Source organism: Bubalus kerabau, chromosome 10 (assembly GCF_029407905.1).
Source record: "Bubalus kerabau isolate K-KA32 ecotype Philippines breed swamp buffalo chromosome 10, PCC_UOA_SB_1v2, whole genome shotgun sequence".
NCBI classification, from domain to species: domain Eukaryota; kingdom Metazoa; phylum Chordata; class Mammalia; order Artiodactyla; family Bovidae; genus Bubalus; species Bubalus kerabau.
In genome coordinates, this window is record NC_073633.1 from 106,991,061 (window position 1) to 107,012,446 (window position 21,386).

General features: G+C 50.7%; 1 protein-coding gene across 2 annotated transcripts; it reads left to right on the forward strand.

Moving 5' to 3' along the window:
• Positions 1–8,303: 8,303 nt before the first annotated feature.
• PSMC1 (proteasome 26S subunit, ATPase 1) lies at positions 8,304–21,126 on the forward strand. 2 transcript variants are annotated; one of them, XM_055538911.1, is made up of 11 exons: positions 8,304–8,397; positions 12,383–12,436; positions 13,457–13,553; positions 14,551–14,675; positions 14,876–15,061; positions 15,241–15,369; positions 16,709–16,805; positions 18,653–18,842; positions 19,286–19,437; positions 19,764–19,918; positions 20,797–21,126. In XM_055538911.1, the coding sequence occupies exons 1-11, from the start codon at positions 8,395–8,397 to the stop codon at positions 20,929–20,931; spliced, it is 1,323 nt and encodes a 440-aa protein (XP_055394886.1). In that variant the 5' UTR covers positions 8,304–8,394; the 3' UTR covers positions 20,932–21,126. The 2 variants fall into 2 exon arrangements, with proteins under 2 accessions (XP_055394886.1, XP_055394887.1); XM_055538912.1 differs by lacking the exon at positions 20,797–21,126 and adding an exon at positions 20,520–20,776.
• The last annotated feature ends 260 nt before the right edge of the window (positions 21,127–21,386 follow it).

Sequence of the window (21,386 nt, forward strand, 5' to 3'; positions counted from 1 at the left end):
CGCTGGGTCCTCGCTGCGGCAGCAGGAGCTTGAGTCACGGTTGTGAACGCTTAGTTGCTGCATGTGGGGTCTAGTTCCCTGCCCAGGGATGGAACCCAGGCCCCCTGCATTGGGAGCGGGGAGTCTTAGCCGCTGGACCACCAGGGAAGTCCCGAATACCGCACTGTTGAATGCATTTCCCCACCCGCTGAATATTCAGTGGAAGGAGAGAGGCTGAAGCTGGAGCTCCAGTCCTTTGGCCGCCTGATGCGAAGAGCTAGAAAAGACCCTGATGCTAGGAAAGATTGAAGGTGGGGACGACAGAGGATGAGACAGTTGGAGGGCATCACCGACTCAATGGACATGGGTTTGAGCAAGCTCTGGGAGTTGGTGAAGGACAGGGAGTCCTGGTGAGCTGCGGTTCATGGGGTCACAGAGAGTCGGACACGACTGAGCGGCTGAATACCAACAGCAACGAACAGCCCAATCCCAGCAGCTTGGCTGCAGAAGGCAGGAGCCTCACTGGCTTCAAGTGCTTGAGCAAGACCTCTGCTGACCACTGAGAATATGCAGCTGCAAGGGAGACCTCCTAGGGATCCAGGTTCTAAAGACAAAACCCAAAGTCTTGAATAGATACAGCAGCAGCTGCATATCCTGAGGTTCAGATTTTGCAATTTGAATTAGTTACCTAAAAACAAACAACAAAACAAAACCTCAAAACCCTCAGAAGAACAAAACAGAACCCAAAACGTTACCATGATATCACGTATTACGCACAATGTTCAGTTTCGATAAAGAAATATTATTAGACCACAAAGAGACAGGGCAGTGTGACCTAAGCTCAGGCAATGTGCAATTGAGCAGAACAAGGCTCCAGAGCAGTCATGATAATGTATTCAAATAATTAAAGGAAAATGTGTTAATAATGAGTCAACAATATAGAATATTGACAGATCAATGCAAATTGTAAAAAGAAAAAAGAACTTCCAGATCTTAAAACTCAGCAAGTTCCATGGGCAGAAGAAAGAATCAGTGTATTTAAACAAAGAGAAATAGAAATTAACCATCTAAAAGCTGGGGGGGGCGGGGGGGGGAGGCGGGTGGCCGCACGGGGGCGGGAGTCGGGGAGGAAAGAAGGAGCCTGTGCGATTTAGGACAATATCAAGTTTAACAACATGAAAGTAATCACAGTACTAGAAAGAAAAGGAAAAAATGAGGCAGAAAATTTTTTTGAAAAATAAATTGCTGCTACCATCTTAAAGGGATCAACTTACAGATCCAAGAAGTTTCATAACTCCAGGTAAAATGAAAGGCATAGGGGTACCTTCCTGGTGGTCCAGCGATTAAGACTCCACGTTTCCACTGCAGACGGCACTGGTTCAATCCCTGGTCGGGGAATTAAGGATTCCACATGCCACACAGCACAGCCAAAAAAAAAGAGAAAAAGTTTATTAAAAAATAACCACTGTAGGAGGGAAGGTGAAGGGAGGCGGGGCGTCTGCACAGAGGCGCTGGCTGGAGCCCTGGGCTCCCCTTGGGAAAGCAGCGGGGCCAAGGGAGCGGCTGTTCCAGGGGCTGGAGCAGGCGCGGTAGGAGGGCGAAGCCCGCCCGACAGGAGCGAGGAGGAGACGTTCTCAAGAGGGCAGTGCCGTTGGTTGCACGGAGCCCCGCGGAATTAAAGACAAGGGGCCTGAAACCACCGGGGGCGGTCATCACATCTGCAGGGCACTCTGCCAGCGCCCTCACCCTCCTGCCGGGACGCCCATCTGGCGCAGCCTTGCTCGCGGGCAGTCTGGGAGAATAACAAACGTTTAGAAATGCTAACGTTGGCTCACTCATTCTACTTCTAGGAATTTATCCTACAGAGATTTCTGAGTGTGGCGCCCAGGCTTCTGCACATTCATGGCGATACTTAGGACAGCTGACTTGTGTTAAGTGATTACCAGGTGCTGAGTGCCCTGCTTCTAGTATCTTATTTACCTCATTGAGGCAAATGCCGTTCTTATGCCCATTTTACAGATGAGGAAACTGAGGTGTAAAGAAGTTGAGTAACTTAACAAAAGCACATAATATGTGGGAAAGCTCAGGTCTTTCTGACACAGAGCTCCTGCTCTCAGATGTGAAATCAGCATAAATATTGGAAAATACTGGCTTGGCATAAATGATGGTGTCTCCAACAATCAAAGTACCACTCTATTGTAAATCTCTTTCCCCCGAGAAGGTCAGCTCCATGAGGGTGGGGTCTTCATCTGACTTGTTCCTCAAAGCCTAAGACAGTACCTGATACATACCAGATGTTCAATAAATGCATTTAAGATTGAGGGCAGGAGGAGAAGGGGACAACAGAGGATGAGATGGTTGAATGGCATCACCGACTCAATGGACATGGGTTTGGGTAAACTCTGGGAGTTGGTGATGGACAGGGAGCCTGGCGTCCTGCAATCCATGGGGTCACAAAGAGTCGGACACAACTGGGCGACTGAACTGAACTGAACTGAATAAATGCATTTATTTCATATTTGTTCATAAGATACAGTCATAAAATTAGTGAAGGAATAAGCCTATATAATGGAATATTTTCTTGTTTAGTTGCTAAGTCATGTCCAGCTCTTTCCAACCCCATGGACTGTAGCCTGCCAGGCTCCTCTTTTCATGGGATTTCCCAGGCAAGAATACTGGAGTGGGTTGCCATTTCCTTCTCCAATAATGGAATATTAAAGGTCATTAAAAATTATTTTTTCAAAGAGTAATTAATGACATAAGGGAAATATTACTGATAAATGACTGTGATAACATTTTTTAAGTAAAAAGGAGAAATATATAGTACAGTCCAAATTTTGCTTAATTTTTTATTGTACATAGAGAAAAAACAGCTTAAGGAAACACATCAAAATGTTAATGGGGTTGTGTATGCGTGATGGAATGTATATGCATGACAGAACAGTGTGACTGGCTTGTATTTTCTCAGTTACACTGTCTTCTTTATTTTTGAATATCATGTAATGAATATCTGTCACTTCAGAGTTAGGGAAAACAGTATGAGCAGGGTCAGAAGAGTTCGGTCTTCCTGCTGACTCAGTGGTAAAGAATCCGCTGCCAGCGCAGGAGACATGGGTTCAGCTTCTTTATGCCCAATCGCTGGGTCAGGACAATCCTCTAGAGAAGGAAATGGCAACCAGTTCATTTTCTTGCCTGGGAAATCCCACCGACAGAGGAGCCGTGGGGTTGCAAAAGAGTTGGACGTGACTTAGCGGCTAAACAGCAATAAGAGGAGAATGAAGGTCACGGAAGCCACATGGCAGATCCAACTTTCAGGAGCAAGGAATCCAGGGGCCCAAAACTGGTCCCAGCGGCCCTACTGCGAAAATGAGAGACATCAGGCAGGGGCAGAAAGGGCAGCTGGGAGTTGAGACTTCCAGGTGGTGAGAGTCTCAAACCTGCCTGAAAGCAAGACGGAAAGAAGCCCAAGGAGCCAAGCTCGAACACCCTGGAGGAAAGTAGGAAAGGCTTCAAGATAAAGGTGTCTGTGTGGCCCGTCTTCAGGATAAAGGTGTCTATGTGGCCCGTCGCTGCAGAAGAGCAGAGCTGCCCCCGCGGAGTGGCTTTCTGTCCTCAGTCAGTGAGCGGGGAGGAGGGCCGCGGCGGGCCCGGGCAGGGCCCAGGGTGCAGGGGATTGGGGGGGGCGGGGAGTGCAGAGGCGGCACTTGGAAGACAGTGTCTGAGAACTGTCAACATGACATCATTGCTTCTAGCAATAATCACCCAACTCTGGTGGGATTCTCAGAGAAAAGAAGGGTGAGGAGACACAGCTGGGGTAAAGATCAGCTCTGAGAGCCAGGCAGAAGACGCCCTGGGGTGGATGGCATTACAAGAGAGGGAAAGATTCTCCTCTACCCGCTTCGGTTCAGTTTGTGGGCACAAGCGAATTAAACTGAAAAGAGACATATTAACAGGAGAAACGGGTTTATTCATACGCATATGGAGGCTAAAGAAGTAGGTAACCCAATAAATGGTCAGTTAGGGGCTTGGTGCTGGTGCTCGTCCACGGGATTCTCAAGCAAGAGCACTGGAGTGGGTTGCCAATTCCTCCTCCAGGGGATCTTCCCGAACTAGGGACTGAACCTGCATCTCTTGCGTCTCCTGCACTGGCAGGCAGGTTCATTACCGCTAGCGCTGCCTGGGAAGGCCCACTTCCCACTAGTTGCTGCTGTCAGTCAGTTAAGGCAGCTCCACGGTTTCTTACTGTCTCTGCTGACTCTCACACGTTTTCAGCTTCTAAATACTCTTTGTAGCAGCTCCGCAGTTCTGGCTAGCTCCCCGCAGCGTCTAAGCCGAGACCTGAAAGCTAAGTAGGAGGAAGTCGGGCAGAGATGTCCCCAGGCAGAGGTTGTGGGTCCCCCAGGGGCTGGCTGAGACACTAAGCAACCGTCTGGAAACTGTAGAATGTGAACTTGACGCTGCCTCCCAGTTCTAAAACCCTCTGTATTTTCCTCTGAAAAAAAGATGAAAATAAGTTTGAGAGCCAGCATGTCTAGGTTGGACCTGACTGCACATTAGTGATGTGGTCTCGAGCACCTCATTTAGTCTCTGAGCCCCAGCTTCTCATCTGCATGTTGAGGGGTAATCGGATAAACTTAAAACATCCTGTGGGTCATCTGAGCCCCTAAGAAGGTGGCCAGTGGGCACTGGTAAGAGCAAGTGGAATCCAAACTCTTTAGATTTATCTCATGTATCTTGGGATCAAGTGCCCGAAGCGGGCACAAGTGAGGAGTGGGTGAGCAAGGAGTGCTGGAGAGAGAGCGGGGGCAGCTCGGGCGCTTCGGAGGAGCAGCACCTCCAAAGGCAAAGTAAATATTAATAATAATCTATTTAATCATAATTAAAATTACAAGGAAAATCTATTAATAATCCGACCGATGGGAACTATTTGGTTGCATGGCACCCCCTGCTGGTGAGTTCCTAAACTGCAGGTGCCGGTCACCTCCCAGGCCTCCTTGTCACCCAACTTCAGGAAACACACCCACGGGCATAGCAGGTTATGAAACTTCCACTCATTTTACCTACACCATTTATTTAAAAAAACAGTTTCACATAAATACAGACAGTGATTACTCCAGGCCAGGTACTGTTTTAGTACCAAGTAGTTCTGTGAGTGAAAAAGTTGGTTTAAAACTCAACATTCAGAAAACTAAGATCATGGTATCTGGTCCCATCACGTCATGGCAAATAGATGGGGAAACAGTGGAAACAGTGAGAGACTTTATTTTGGGGGCTCCAAAATCACTGCAGATGGTGACTTCAGCCATGAAATTAAAAGATGCTTGCTCCTTGGAAGAAAAGCTATGACCAACCTAGACAGCATATTGAAAAGCAGATAAATTATTTTGCCAACAAAGGTCCATCTAGTCAAGGCTATGGTTTTTCCAGTAGTCATGTATGGATGTGAGAGTCGGACCATAAAGAAAGCTTAGCGCCAAAGAAATGATACCTTTGAACTGTGGTGTTGGAGAAGACTCTTGAGAGTCCCTTGGACTGCAAGGAGATCCAACCAGTCCAGCCTAGAGGAGATCAGTCCTGAATGTTCATTGGAAGGACTGATGCCGAAGCTGAAACTCCAATACTTTGGCCACCTGATGCGAAGAATTGACTCCCTGGAAAAGACCCTGATGCTGGGAAAGATTGAAGGCGGGAGGAGAAGGGGACGACAGAGGAAGAGATGGTTGGATGGCATCACTGACGAGATGGACATGAGTTTGAGCCAGCTCCGGGAGATGGTGAGGGGCAGAGCGAAGCCTGGTGTGCTGCCGTCCATGGGGTCACAAAAAGGTGGACACAACTAAGCAACTCAGCACCAAAAGAAGAACGTTCTGTGTTGGAGTGTAGTTGATTAACAGTGCTTCGATGGTTTCAGGTGGGCAGGAGAGCACCTCAGCTTCACGTGTACGCGTTACGTGCTCTTTGTTTAATTGGGTACAGCTGCCTCTCAGTGCTGTGCCAGTTTCTGCTGCAGAGTGAAGTGCGTCAACCACGTGCATACATGTATCCCTCCCTCGTAAGCCTCTCTCTCATTCCCACTATCCCGCCCCTCTAGGTCTGGGGAGAAGCTTCCTTCCTCACTATAATACATGGACTCTACCAAGTCTATGTTCTAGGTCCTGGGATCTTTCCTTGCCCCTGTGAAGCTAGTTTCTGATCTTGGCTTAGGAAGCAGAAGCTCATTTTTCTCTGCTTTGCACCAACAGATTATAAATTTTGTGAGCAACATGTGACCATCTGATGTAGAACAGAACGAGGAAACCAGGAGAAACTTGTATATTAAAAATACTACTACTACTAATTGTAGCTGATGCTTAAAATTCTAGGCACTTTCGTCCTGAAACAAGGACTCTGTGAAGGAGTAATGGTTTTTAAAAACTTTTATTGGAGTACAGTTGATTTACAATGTTGTGTTAATTTCAGGTGTACCTCATGGTGATTCAGTTGTGTGTGTACATATATAACAACATGTATATACACACATATTCATTCTTTTTTTAGATTCTTTCCCCATATATACAATAGGTCCTTATTGATTATCTATTTTATATATAGATAGATAGATACACACATTAATGATAGTGTGTGTATGTTAATCCCAAGCTCCTAATTTATCGAATGCAAAGATTTGAGTTTCACAAAAGCAAAACTGAGTCACAAAGGGACTTAAAATAGCTCACCAAGACCACACAGCTCCTCGGGGAGAAGGCCAGGAAGGAGATTGGAAGTGGCAGCCCACACTCTTCACCCCTGAGCTGACTGCCTCTTCAACTGTTCTTTTTTAAATAAAAGATGTAGTGTATTGCGGAGAGATATTCTCAGCTGTTGGTTTCTTCCTATACGTTGCTGGCTGTCAGCTGAGTGAATACGGGGGTCCGTGATGGGGAGAAAAGAGAGGACCAAGTTTGCTGTGTTAAGAAGTACCTCTTAGTGAATATCCTCCAGAATAACTTACGTTGAGACTCTTAGCCCATGTTCTTCAAACGTGATGCCATCTCAGGAACACAACACTTCTTCAGATTACACACAGATTGCCTAGACATTCTGTACAACTCTGGAATTGTTTTCAGCAGTCATTAAGGGAGAGCTGTCTTGCCCCTAACCTATCGCATCATTTCATGCATGAAGTAGATGCCAGATTTGTTAGTGGAGCCAGACAGTATCAACACTTTCCATTACAGCATTTTAGTGGTGATGAATGGAAAGAGTCATTTCCTGTTGTGTGTTAGATAAATATTTTTAGTGTTTCAAAATTGGGCAGGGGGTTGTGGGACAAATCAGACAAATCCATCTCTCCAGTTCAGTGTTTTGAACACCTACTATGGAAGTTTCTGGAGACTAAAAGGGTGCTTGCCATCTTTTTTTTTTTTTTTTAAGGCTGTTTTGAATGTTACAACACTGCTTCTGTTTTATGTTTTCGATATTTTTGGCAGGGTGGCATGTGGGATCTGATGCTGAGGCTGAAACTCCAATACTTGGGCCACCTGATGCGAAGAGCTGACTCATTGGAAAAGACGCTGATGCTGGTAAAGACTAAAGGTGGGAGGAGAAGCGGACGACAGAGGATGAGATGGTTGGATGGCATCACCAATGAGATGGACATGAGATTGAGGGAACTCTGGGAGCTGGTGATGGACAGGGAGGCCTGGCGTGCTGCAGCCCATGGGGTCGCAAAGAGTCGGACACGACTGAGCGACTGAACTGAACTGAATGTGGGATCTTATCTCCCCAGCATTGGAAGGGGGTCTTAGCCCCTGGACAGCCGGGGAAGTCCCAGCTTTGTTTCTTTCTGATGTCCTGATGGATGTAATACATGAGGCTACAAACGCGGTGCAAGATGAGGACTTTTAAGACAACATTCGGCATTTTGACCAGATGTCACAAGTCATCAGGAAAAAAACAAACCACCAGATTTAGATGCTTCATGAGACAACGTCTCAGATGAGCAGATTAACTCCAGAGACCAAATTAGACGTGAAATGCCGGTGCAAAAGTGTATGTCAACCTCGCGGTTCCAAAGACTACTCCGGTTCCTGGAGAAGTTAAGGCAAGGTCTCAGTTTGATTTTGGCCTATTTAAAATTGTTTACATCTTCACAATTGCCTTTGACATTAGAGGTCATTGTCTTAACTTGTTGACAATAACCTAATAACTGCGATTTAAACATTTTTTCCAAGTGAAAGTTCAACAAGGCCCGCGTCTCGCTTGTGAGAGAGCATCACCGCCCGTCCGTCCGCTCGCGCAGGCCCGGAGGGCGCAACCCGGTCCTCGCGAGATTTGGCCCCTGTCGGCTTCCGTGGCGCCCCCGGCAACTTCCGCCCTGACGCACCGCCCTGGCGGCGCACTTCCGGCGGCGGCGGCTGGAGCGGCCGGAGCAGGATGGTGAGTGACTAAGGGCTTCGGCTGGCCGTGGCGATGGGTGCAGGCGGCCCACGGCAAGAGAAGCCGGCCGCCGCTGGAGGCACCGGGTCTCCCTGCCCCGGTCTCCGGGGAGGCCCGAAGGCGCCTGCGGAGCGCGTTGAGGACCACGGCGGGCCGGCCGGCCTTTCCCCGGGCCCGGGGCTCAGCGCCGGGCGGGCCCCTGGGGCGGCGGGGCGGCGGAGGTGGGCTGGCTTTGTCCCTTTCCAGCCGGGCGCTGCCCCTCGGCGCGGGGCGTTTCGGCCGAAGCCTCCTCGAGTCACCGGGCCAAGCGCCTCGGGGCCGCGCGGCAGAGGGGACGGTGGGAGCGCGTCGTAGGGGCCGCGCGGCCAGGGGGCGGTGGACAGGCGCCTCGGGGCGCTCGAGCGGACGGCCCCTCGGTGTCTCGCTTAGCTCGCGTTGGTTTCTTTGTTCCCGGGCTGATGCCGCTCATTGAGGGGTTTGGGGGTGCGGGGGGGGGGTGTCCAGGCTCTGCTCTAGGCGCTGCACATACAGAGGACGGGCATGACTGAGCCAGTCTTTGTCTCTTGAAGCTTGCATTCTCTAGAAGGCAGGTTAAACAGAGAGAGAGGAAGGAGTATGTGATGCTATGTCGGGGCGGGATGGGGACGGGCGAGTGGCCTTTGCTTGCGGCAGCTCTGTAAGGGCGGGAGAGGTGGCCGTTTTACACAGGGTGTCAGCGAGCCTCGGTGAGGAGGGGAGGCCTGAGTCCAGTGAGAGGGGAGCCTCTGCAGGTACCCGAGCAAGACTGGTCCTAGTAGGACTGGAAGGGCAAAGGGCCTGAGCGGGTGTACGTTTGGTCTGTATAGTGAGCAGCAGCAGGTCCCCGCCGCAGACGCAAGCAGGTCCTGGAAGGACTTTTGGGTAGCAGTATTCTAGGCCTGACAAGCACATGGCAAGTACTTTCCCAGCCTTTGCTCGTTACTCTTCTCAGCAGTCCCTGGAGGCCATTGTTACTACCTCAGGGCCTGGGCGTGTGCTGCGATGCGCTAGTGACCCATGCAGTAGAGAAGCACGGATACAGGTGTCCAGTGGCCAGGACTGTGCTGTCTCTCCCACCAGCTTTGTGACAGCTGCCAAGTCACTGAGCCCTCAGCCTCGGTTCCTTATCTGTAAACCAGGGTAATGATGGTGGCAGCCCCGTAGGATCTGTTTGCTCAGCACAGCGCTTACTGGTTAGTATAATGCATGTAGTCACTTGAGGCTGAGAAACGTCGTGTAAATGCCCCCGACATGGAGGCGTTTGGGACTGCCTCGGGGAAGTGTCCTCCAGAGGGGCCAGACGTGGAGGGTCATGGGACAGGCACCTGGGAAAGGTTAATTGAAGCCAGTTTGCAAGGGCCAGGCATGCCAAGCTAGAGTTTGGACATTACGCCATAAATGCTAGGGAGCAGTTGAAGGTTTTTGAGGCGATTCAGAGGGTCAGCTTTTTGTTGTAGAAGGTAATATCCGAAAGGGTGAGGGAAGAGACTAGACCTGGAAACCTCATTTGGGAGACAATCTTGTCCAATAAGGTAAGGCAGCCTGGACAGAGCCAGAGATGGGGGGGACAGGAGAGGGGAGACCTGAACCAGGATGGATTTTAAACAGAGATGGGGAGGGGCGGAGACCTGAACCAGAAGGGATTTCGGAGCCCAGACTTGTTAAACAGCCCGAGGAGGTCCTGACCCTAACATTTCTTATTCGGCAATAACATTGTGTTGGTGAGTAGGTACTGTGAGTCGTGCAGAAGTGGTTTTCGTCCGTTAAACACTTGCAGCAACATAGAGGAGCTGATGTCATCCCTGCTTTCCAGTTAGGACGCTAAGGCTCAGAGAGGTGACGCTGCTTCCCTGAGGTCACAGAGACTGTTAGGAATGAAGGCAGAATTCAGACCTGGATGCGTTTATTTCCACAGCCCGTGTTCTTAGGGCATTGCAGTCCCTCATCTAGAAAGTAGTAATAGTGAAACCTGCCTGGAAGAATTGTCTGGTGTAAATGTGATAGTGAAGGAAAATGTCTTGTTCAGACTTAGGCACGTAATAAACACACCACAGACACTAGCTGCCCCGGTCAACAGCACGTGTCCTGAGGGGTGTGAAGTGAAGTGAAGTGAAATCGCGTTGTGCACTCGTGTCCAGCTCTTTGCGACCCCGTGGACTGTAGCCCGCCAGGCTCCTCTGTCCATGGGATTCTCCAGGCAAGAATACTGGAGTGGGTTACCATTTCCTTCTCCAGGGGATCTTCTCAACCCAGGGATCGAACCCGGGTCTCCCGCATTGGAGGCAGACGCTTTAACCTCGGAGCCAAATTGTTAAAGGCCTGTAACTTGGACGGCTTATTGCAATAAAACTAATTGTGTTTCCCCAAATTTCTCAGAGCCCTTAATTACCTTCTTCAGAAGAAAGTGCAAAGTTTTTAGAATCTTGCAAATGGGGAAATAGATTCGACCTTAATTCCTTTAGGGGGTTGTTTTGTCTTGATAGTGAAGCTGGTGATTTAACTTACAGGTGCCTATGTGGAAGTGATTTGAGGGGGCTTAGAGGGCCCTCTCGGAGAAGGCGATGGCACCCCACTCCAGTACTCTTGCCTGGAAAATCCCATGCACAGAGGAGCCTGGTAGGCTGCAGTCCATGGGGTCGCTAAGAGTCGGACATGACTGAGTGACTTCACTTTCACTTTTCACTTGCATGCATTGGAGAAGGAAATGGCAACCCACTCCAGTGTTCTTGCCTGGAGAATCCCAGGGACGGGGGAGCCTGGTGGGCTGCCGTCTATGGGGTCGCACAGAGTCGGACACAACTGAAGTGACTTAGCAGCAGAGGGCCCTCTAATGAAGTAAATTCACTATTGCTTATTTAAAATGCTGTTGTTTCTGAGACCTTGCTCTGTGTAAGACATTGTCCTATAACTGAAGGGTCTGTTTTAAAATCAGAAATCCTCCTGAACTTACTAATACACTAAGCTCTTGATAGCTTAAGGTGATTCAGCTTTTTAAATTGGGAAGAAGGACCTGCCTGAGTGCCCCAGACTTTAGGGATGGGTGCTATTTAAGCTGCCATGGAAAGGAGAGTCTCTTGGATCTTGGTGTGTCCTTAGTAAGGAGTCAGTGATTGACACACGATTGTTGAGTAGGTTTAATGACGGAGCTCTCATCATGGCCCAGTTACATACTCTTGGTGGCCTCAGCTGGGTAGTTTTATATTAGAAACTGTCCAGCTCTATACCTTCCCCTCAGGAAGGGATGGTCTCATGACACATTGTGCGTACACGCTGAGTCACTTCACTTGTGTCCAGCTCTTTGCGACCCCATGGACTGTAGGCTGCCAGAGTCCTCTGGCCATTGGATTTCCCAGGCATTCTCCATGGAGTGGGTTGCTGTGCCCTCCTCCAGGGGATCTTCCCAACCCAGGGATCGAACCTGTCTCCTGCATTGGCAGGCAGGCTCTTTACTATCAGCTCCATCTGTGAAGCCCTTATAACATATTACACCCTTTTCTTAATAGAGTTGTCCTCGATTTAAGGTGCAGTCTGTAGCAAAGTGCAGCACTGATCTACTAACAGCTTTTCAGGAAAAAAATTTTGCCACGTTAAATTTACACATTGACTGCAAGGTGTACCTTGAGTTCAGAAATGTTAAAATGAGGGGGAGTGTTGGTGTCTTAGAATCACAGGAGAATGAGGGTTTTTTGAAATGATGGTGTTCTAAATTTATGTTGTTGCTGCTTAGTCACTAAGTCATGTCTGACTCTCTCAGATCCTGTGGACTGTAGCCCACTAGCATCTTCTGTCCTTGGGATTTCCCAGTCATGAATACTGTAGTGGGTTGTTATTTCCTTCTCCAGGGGATCTTCCTGACTTAGGAGTCAGACATGCGTCTCCTGCATTACAGGTGGATTATTTACCGCTGAGCCACCAGGGAAACCCCCCTGAATTTTTTTAATGCTCTGCTTAAATTTTTTTTTTTCAGGGTCAAAGTCAGAGTGGTGGTCACGGTCCTGGAGGCGGCAAGAAGGATGACAAGGTAAATAAATGTGAAGCCAGATGTCTGTGATGTGAGTAAATTGTGGAAAATGTCAGCTCTCAGCTGAGAAGTTCTTTGGGAATTCAAACACCCTTTTCATGTTTTACAAAAGATTATTAATAGGTATTGAATTAATAATTTTTAGAGATGTAAAAGTAATAACATTCCAGAAGTGTTAAACTGTCTGTGATTTTAGTGTTTAACGTCTTTAGGTGTGAAAAGTTGTGTCAAATTATTTAACTCCGGCTTCTGGCATGTAACTTTGAACTCTGGCCTCTGTTCCTTATTGAATGATCTATTCAGTTCAGCCGCTCAGTCGTGTCTGACTCTGTGACACCATGGACTGCAGTACGCCAGGGTCCTTGTCCATCACCGACTCCCAGAGCTTGTTCAAACTCGTGTCCATCAAGTCAGTGATGCCATCCAACCATCTTATCCTCTATAGACCGTTTCTCCTCCTGCCTTCAATCTTTCCCAGCATCAGGGTCTTTTCCAATGAGTCAGTTCTTCGCATCAGGTGGCCAAAGTACGGGAGTTTCAGCCTCAGCATCAGTCCTTCCAGTGAATATTCAGGACTGATTTCCTTTAGGATGGACTGGTTGGCTCTCCTTGAAGTCCAAGGGACTCTCAAGAGTCTTCTCCAACACCACAGGTCAAAAGCATCAATTCTTCGGCACTCAGCTTTCTTTATAGTTCAACGCTCACATCCATGCAGGACTACTGGAAAAACCATAGCTTTGACTAGACAGAGAGTGGTCAGCAGAGTAATATCTCTGCTGAATAGTCTATTAGTGTGTATTTTATATTAAAAAAAAAAGATAATTATGTTCACACATAAAAATTGAAAGAATGAAAAACAGATTTTCTTGTTTATTTTTTTTTTAAGGACAGTTTTTAATAACATCCTAAAAGGGAAAATTATATCACCTGTAAATAGATGACGGTCCTGCAGAACTACGTTTGGGTTTTAATATGATCTCTCTGATTTTTTTTTTTCCTATGCCGTTCTGAAAACCCAAGGACAAGAAAAAGAAATACGAACCTCCTGTACCAACTCGAGTTGGGAAAAAGAAGAAGAAGACAAAAGGACCAGATGCTGCCAGCAGACTGCCCCTGGGTAATGATGTGGCTCCAGTTCCCGGGGCGCCGCCTCTGCTCAGCGTAGAGGGCTGAGTGCGGACAGACAGGAAGTAGCGCGTGGTTGAAGCTCCAGGCCTGTGACTGTGTGTGGCATTCTCTCGGTTGGAATAAACGCTATGTTTTAGTTTTAACAGTATACAGAGGATACAACTGTGTCTCACTTCAGAAAAGTCCATTAATTTCCTTTAAATAAGCAGCTTCTCTAGGGTATTAGAGTACAGGGTTAGGGTAGAAAACTCAGGTTGAGCTTGGTTACCTTAGAGATACACTTATTTCATGAAAAAATGGAATGCCACTGTATTGGAACTCACAGCATGAGTTTATGCCCGAACATAAAATTTTTCAAGTCTTCCTGCTAAATAAGGAGTAAGACGCAGAACAGGCGGCAGACTCAGCCCGCCTCTCCGGCCTCGGCCTCTCACCCCCTGCATGTGGTTCATGCTCTGCCTCGAGCTTCGGGGCTCTGCTTCCCTCCGCTTAACACGTCCTTCTGCAGTCCTTCCACGGCCGCCTGCGCCTCGTCCCTGGAGACGTCAGCTCAGACGCCTCCACCGCCCTCATCTGCAGCCTGGACGAGCCTCTTCCAGCTTAAGTGCAGTAAACTGATTTTTAAAGCAGTGCTCAGTTAATAGTTGAGTCAGGCAGCTTAAATGTGCCATTGACCTGTTGTAGTGAATCAGTATGGTATTGATAAAGAAAAGGTCATCAGACCAGCAGAAGAGCATATAAAGTTCAAAACCAGAGTCGAGTTACGGGTAATTAGCATGTGGTGAAGGTGGCGTTTCTGTCTGTTCATCGCTCTCCCCTCTGCCTTTCTGCACGTGCTTACTTAAGGTCACTAAACTGCATTTCTCAGAGTCTGTCCAACTAAAAATAAGCTTATTTTAACTGTTAACTTCCCCCCTCCAAGGGTGAACTGAATTAACTGCAAACTTCAGGCTCCAAGTATAACGAGACTGTTTTTTCCATTACAGTGACGCCTCACACTCAGTGCCGGTTAAAGCTGCTGAAGCTGGAGAGAATTAAAGACTATCTTCTCATGGAGGAGGAGTTCATTAGAAACCAGGAGCAGATGAAGCCCTTAGAAGAAAAGCAAGAGGTAAATCGACAAATTATTATAACTTGTTTCTTTTACAAATTCTATTTAGAACTGAGAACTAAATAGCTGAACCTTTCAGGCTTTAATGAATTATTATTTAGCTGTCTTTTAAAAGCACCAACTGCGTTTAAGTCAAATGAACTGTCCGCGCCGTCTGCTTTTTAGTCTGAGCCACTCTTTCTTGGGCTGCTCTCACGTAGGAGGAGAGGTCAAAGGTGGATGACCTGCGGGGGACGCCGATGTCGGTGGGGACCCTGGAGGAGATCATCGATGACAACCACGCCATCGTGTCCACATCTGTGGGCTCGGAGCACTACGTCAGCATCCTCTCGTTCGTAGACAAGGACCTGCTGGAGCCCGGCTGCTCTGTGCTGCTCAACCACAAGGTCAGGCGTTGCGTGGGGCGCTTCCCCTCAGAAGGGGAAGGGCGCTTCCCCGCTTCCCCTCCCGTGGAGCCGGTGCCGGAGCACGGCTGCGGGCAGGGCGGGTTCCGTGGCCGCCACCCCAGTGCGAACAGAGGCGGCGCACGTCAGGACCCGGCGGTGAGAACCCTGCTCCCTCGCAGGTGCACGCGGTGATCGGGGTGCTGATGGACGACACGGACCCCTTGGTCACGGTGATGAAGGTGGAAAAGGCGCCCCAAGAGACCTACGCCGACATCGGGGGGCTGGACAACCAAATCCAGGAAATCAAGGTACGTCCGGGAACCCGCCCTGGGTTAGCCCTCGCTGCTCCCTGCCGCCTCGTGCAGGCGTCTCGCGTGTTTTCTGCTTTTGCTTTGTTCTGGGCTGCCTTGGATCTTTGCTGCTGTGCCAGGCAGGGCTCTCTCATTGTGGCAAACACGGCTGCTCCGTGGCGGCGCGGGGGCCTCTCACTGTGGTGGCTGCTCCTGGCGAGGGCCCTGGAGCGGGCGGGCTGCAGTATCTGTGACACGTGGGCTTGGTTGCCCCTTAGCACGTGGAATCTTACTGGAGCAGGGATCGAACTTGTGCCCTCTGCGTTGGCAGGCAGGTTCTTAACCACTGGGCCACCAGGGAAGTCCTGTTTTTTCTTTATTGATCAGACCAGTAACTGACCCAGAGCTGGCCAACGGCGGTATTTTGTGTTGCTAATACTGAGTTAGGTAACAGAAGTAAGAATAAATTGTATGATAGTTCTTACAGCAGCTGCAGCTTAACACACTTCATATGTAACACTCAGTGACACACTTCATATGTAACCCTCAGTGACACACTTCATATGTAACCCTCAGTGACACACTTCATATGTAACACTCAGTGACACACTTCATATGTAACACTCAGTGACACACTTCATATGTAACACTCAGTGACCATCTGTGTGAATATGTTTCCAGTTGGTTGACTCCAGCTGCGGCTACACAGAAAGCCCAGGTGGTGTCTGGGGCAGGGCGGCGCACAGTGCTCGGCTAGACCGTGGTCCCGGCCCTGGGCGGGGGCGCACAGTGCTCGGCTAGACCGTGGTCCCGGCCCTGGGCCGGGGCGCACGGCGCTCGGCTAGACCGTGGTCCCGGCCCTGGGCGGGGGCGCACGGCGCTCGGCTAGACCGTGGTCCCGGCCCTGGGCGGGGGCGCACGGGGCGGCCCTCTGCGGGCTTTTCGGCCTTCAGAGCCGTCACAGCGCCCCAGGGGCTCAGGCAGCGGGGAGGAGCCGTCCTGTCTTGAGGTGGGACAGCAGCAGGAAGCCTCGCTCGCTGCAGTCCCATTGGAAGTGTGGATCCACGCTTTATAGTCCTTCCCTCGGCAAGGGCGAGTGTCCCTGTTACATGTCACTCGGCCGACTCTCGGGAAATTGGGTGTGTCAGGGAGACGGGAGGGCACCGGGAGCCCCGTGGGACCGAGGTCCTCTGCGCCGTGGCCTGGCTGCCACTGGGGTGAGCATTGTCTCTAACAACAACAGTGGAAATGTTAGCTTGTTTTTGTTGCAACTGAGACACACCCTTGACGCCAGTGAGTGGACAGGACACGTTTCAGCAGGAAAGCCTGTCATCTCTACCCTGTGTTTGTTTTGTAGGAATCCGTGGAGCTTCCTCTCACTCATCCTGAATACTACGAAGAGATGGGGATCAAGCCCCCTAAGGGGGTCATTCTCTATGGTCCGCCCGGCACAGGTGTGTGTGCTCTGCGTTGGTCGCTTTCCAGGCACTGAGCTCGTTCCTTGAGTGGCAGCATTAGCTGGTTATAACCACTTGGCCGTTGAGCGAGGGGGCCTCAAGTCCTTAGTTTAAAGATGTGCTCCGAGTGACCCTGGACGTGTGGGTGAGCAGCCCCGTTGGAAGCGCGCTTGTCACGTGAAGGCGTCGTGCTGTCTCACAGGGCTGCTGAGAGCCAGCTGTCTCGGCTCGTGACTGCGGGCCTCACGGGGTTAATATGCTGACGATCGTAGGAGTCACAATAGAAAGGAGACCCCAGGAGACACCCCCCAAAAGTGCCTGCTCAGTGTGAGCGCACGTCCAGACCCCCAGCACTCCTGTGGTGTACTCAGACGTGCGAGATGCCCATGTTGCAAAATAGTGCTTTTCAGTACCAAGAGTAACGTAAGTCCACTGAAAATAGTTTGTAAGAAAAACTGGAAACAGTGCTCCACCTTGGCCATGTATTGGCATCCCCGTGGGAGCTTTAGAGGGCGCCGATGTCTGCTCCCTTCCCTGAGGACCCCGACCACATGCGGAGCGTGGCCGGTCTCGGCAGAGGTGCGGGCCCACGGTGACCGCGCTCCTGTGCCGCTGAGATCAGTGCACTCTCCCAGGCTGTTGGCGACTGAGGATCACGTCGGATAAGTGAATGGGCAAAGATAAAAACGCACGTACGTCCTTGGTTCATTAGGCACTGGGCTGACCTCAGTAAGTTGTGTAGTTCAGGGCTTAGTAAATTCACTGCTCTGTGAACTCCAGAGGAAGGGAGGTCGTTTGATGGAGTGAACTGAGCCGTGTTCCCAGGAGGATCTGTATTGAGGACCGCCCACGGGCAGGGACAGGGCGACGCTGTGCTGAGGCGGGGAGCTGCTGCAGCCTCTTTGCCCAGGAAAGGAGGTTTCAGGAGAGGCCAGCGACACTTGGGGGTCCCCCTGCTCGCTGAACATCCTGGCAGCCATGCTTGGCTGCGTCTGGACCAGAAGGTCTCGTCCACTTAGGAGGTCCTTCTGGTCTCTGCCTGCCGCCCTTAGCGGACGCCCTCGGGGAGTAGTCCAGCCCTTTCATAAGCATCTGAAGCTTCTGCCCGACAGAGGAGCTCACTGCCTCGCCTTGTCGCAGAGCTTAGATCTCTGTCCCCCTCACCACTGGCCCAGAATCCCGTGTGTCCCTGGCCAGCCCCCTCCCCCACACGGGCCCGAGGGTGGCCCTCTCCAGCTCTCGCCATCCCAGGGCCGAGGTCTCCCGCTCTGACGTTCTCGGGGTGGGTGCCCTTGCTGACTCTGGTTCTCGACTTGAGAGAGAAGTGTCAGGGCTGCCCTGAGAGCAGTGAGGAGCGTCCCACGAGGGCGCAGCATAGACAGGGAGCTTCCGGCAGCGCTCAGCCGTGGGCTTCGTCAGGAGCTGGTCCTGGCTCGGCGCCCAGAGCCTGGGGACGCCCGCAGGTGGCCCCGGGGCACAGCAGGCCTGCTCAGGAGCGCGCTTTGTCCTCCGGTCAAGCCTGGTGCTCCCCGGCCTTTTTTCAGCACTGATAGTTTCGTAGGAATTGAATTTGGTTCTCTAACCCTGGTTGAATGGGGTCAGGTGAATATTATATGCAACTTTGAGTACCTTGCAGTAAAAGTATTTTCTGACATTATCATGATGACAGTTAAAAATAATCAAAATATGTATTTCAATTTTTTTTAATTTCCTTGTCTGCTTTGAGAACATGCTTTTCATAGAGGGATCCACCCATTCTTCATGTCTTTTAAGGTGGTAATGAGAGTTCTAAAGTTAAAACAGCACTTCAGGTTTTTTCCCCTTTCTTTTTCAATCTAAAATAGGGAAAACCTTATTAGCCAAAGCAGTGGCGAACCAGACCTCGGCCACCTTCCTGCGAGTGGTCGGCTCTGAACTCATTCAGAAGTACCTGGGCGACGGCCCCAAGCTCGTTCGGGAACTGTTTCGAGTCGCTGAAGAACACGCACCATCCATCGTCTTTATTGATGAAATTGATGCTATTGGGACGAAAAGGTAGACTTTCCCTTCCCTCTTCTGTGTCACTAAGGGGTAGGCACGGTGCCGCTCTGCTCTGAGAACGAGGACCGTGGGCAGGCCCCGCAGGGGCTGCGTGCTGGCTTGCCGCGGTCCCTGTGCCGCTCCCCACGTACCGGGCAACGACTCCCCGTCAGTGGATTCGGTCCGTCCGCAGCCGTGCCGTGAGTGCCAGCTCAGAGCCCGGCACCCTCTGGACTCTGGAGAGAGCGGTAAAGATGGGTCTCTGCCTCGAGGAGCTCACATGTGGAGACTGAATAAAAAGGATACAATTTCAGGCATAAAAATGGCCACAGAGAAGATACTGTGGGGTGCAGCTTGGGCTCTGGGCAGGTGGGACCCACGGGTGGAGACAGCCGTGTCCCGAGTGCCTCCACCAGCCAGGCCGTGGGGTCCTCATGTCCCCCTGGCTTCTTCTCCAGGTACGACTCCAACTCAGGCGGGGAGAGGGAGATTCAGCGAACGATGCTGGAGCTGCTGAACCAGCTGGACGGCTTTGACTCAAGGGGAGACGTGAAAGTCATCATGGCCACAAACCGGATAGAGACGCTGGACCCCGCCCTCATCAGACCAGGTCACGCTGCACCGGCCCCATCGCGGGGAGCGAACGCGCTCAGTGGATTTGTGTTTCTAAAGGGCACTTTGGGGAGGATGGTTACCAGGTGATGGGTGCAAAGGTAAATACCGCCTTGAACCTTGAGGAACTTACCAAACTGTGTCCACTTAGAGAATGCTAAGTGGATTGTGATGTACTCTGTGTAGCCTGACCTTTTTTAGCCTCAAGACGCTTTTTAAGATTTGGCACAGGATGCTGTGTGACTGAGATCACTCATGTGAGACGGAGGCCTCTCAGCCAGGGCCGGGCGCCAGGCCGTAACTGCAAACCTTGTGTGCCCACAGGCCGCATCGACAGGAAGATCGAGTTCCCCCTGCCCGACGAAAAGACCAAGAAGCGCATCTTCCAGATCCACACGAGCAGGATGACGCTGGCCGACGACGTGACCCTGGACGACTTGATCATGGCTAAAGACGACCTCTCTGGTGCCGACATCAAGGTGAGGAGCTGGGCTGGGTTTTACCTGTTTTATCCCATGTTCCCAGACGCCGAGGGGGCCGGGCGCAGCAGCCGTGACTGGGCACAGCCTGCTCCCTGCACGGGCACCGATATTGGTCCCGCTGCCTGCGCTGAACTGCGTCTCATTGGCATCTGTGGAACTAGGCTGGTCTCACCGGGGGAGGAAGGTAAAATTATTTAAGATCTTAACTTTTTATTTAGAAAGATTTTTCAAGCCTTCAGAAAAGTTGCAACGTGGTGAACCCCGTACGCTCCTCCCCTCACTTCCTAGGTGTCACCTTCGACTCGTCTTTCATGGGCAGAAACACACTGCTCCACATCACTCCAAGTAGAGGTGCTAGAGGCCATAGCCAGAGAGAGTCTGCAGAGCCAGGACCGTGTTTCTCTCACATCACGTTGCTTGGGTTCTTGTTTTACTTTTGGCAAGTGATTATTGAAAAAGTGAATATATTTGAATATATACTGTCTGAAACTTGTAAATATTTAACCAGAATACATGTTCTCAAGACTGTAGGTAAATGAAATGGATGTCACTGTATGTGGCCGCTAAGTTTATGGATATCATTTTTTCTCTTTCTTAGGATTATTCCCTTTAACCAAAGCGGAGCGTTGAGGATTTACTGACCTGCCAGGCTATACAGCTAGTTAGAACCTAAGACAGGCCTCTTCCTTAATGAAATACTCCCAGGTTAAGCCACCTCAGGTCCTTGGAGAAAATAATTAGAATGCTTGAAACATTCAAGTTTGATAAAAATTTGTGTTTGGCCTGGATGCCAACACCAGATTTCAAAATAGTGCTGTCTTAACTGTTAGAATAAAAAGTATTTTCCGCTCTGAATGCATTGTTCTTTCCTACAGGCAATCTGTACAGAAGCTGGTCTGATGGCCTTGAGAGAGCGCAGAATGAAAGTAACAAATGAAGACTTCAAAAAGTCGAAGGAAAATGTTCTTTATAAAAAACAGGAGGGCACCCCAGAGGGGCTCTATCTCTAGTAGACCAGAGTTGCCTTCCAGGAGAGGCTGGGAGGGCCCTGGCCGCTGGAGGGGTGGGGTTGGGAGGGAGGCTGCCTGCCTGGGTGCCCGTGTGCTCACTGGCCACGGTTGGCAGAGCGTTTCGTGTCCCTCCCGAGCGCAGCGTGTAGGGGCCTGGCAGGCTGCCTGCGCCCCAATAAAGCGTGCTTTCTCTAACACGGAGTCCTGTCCACACGCTGGGTGCTCGGCCGGAGGAGTGGGTGGGCCCAGGTGTGGGGAAGCCTCTGGGGACCCGGGCACTGCAGACTGGGTCCCTGCTGCCCCCAAGGCACTGCGCCTAGCCGGCAGCAGCTCTAAAACAGCGGCTGCTTGCTCGTGAGCACATGGCCAACCACCTCTGCTGTGGAGCCAACAAAGGCTGCGACCTCCTGGCCAGGGCTGCCCTTGGAGGGTCCAGGGCAGGAAGGAGGGGCTGG

What these genes read in the sequence shown, in the direction of transcription:
- PSMC1 (XM_055538911.1), top strand. An exon ending in GCGGCAAGAAGGATGACAAG is followed by an intron (nt 12,437 to 13,456) that starts GTAAATAAATGT and finishes TGAAAACCCAAG; the next exon opens with GACAAGAAAAAGAAATACGA. An exon ending in CCTTAGAAGAAAAGCAAGAG is followed by an intron (nt 14,676 to 14,875) that starts GTAAATCGACAA and finishes GCTCTCACGTAG; the next exon opens with GAGGAGAGGTCAAAGGTGGA.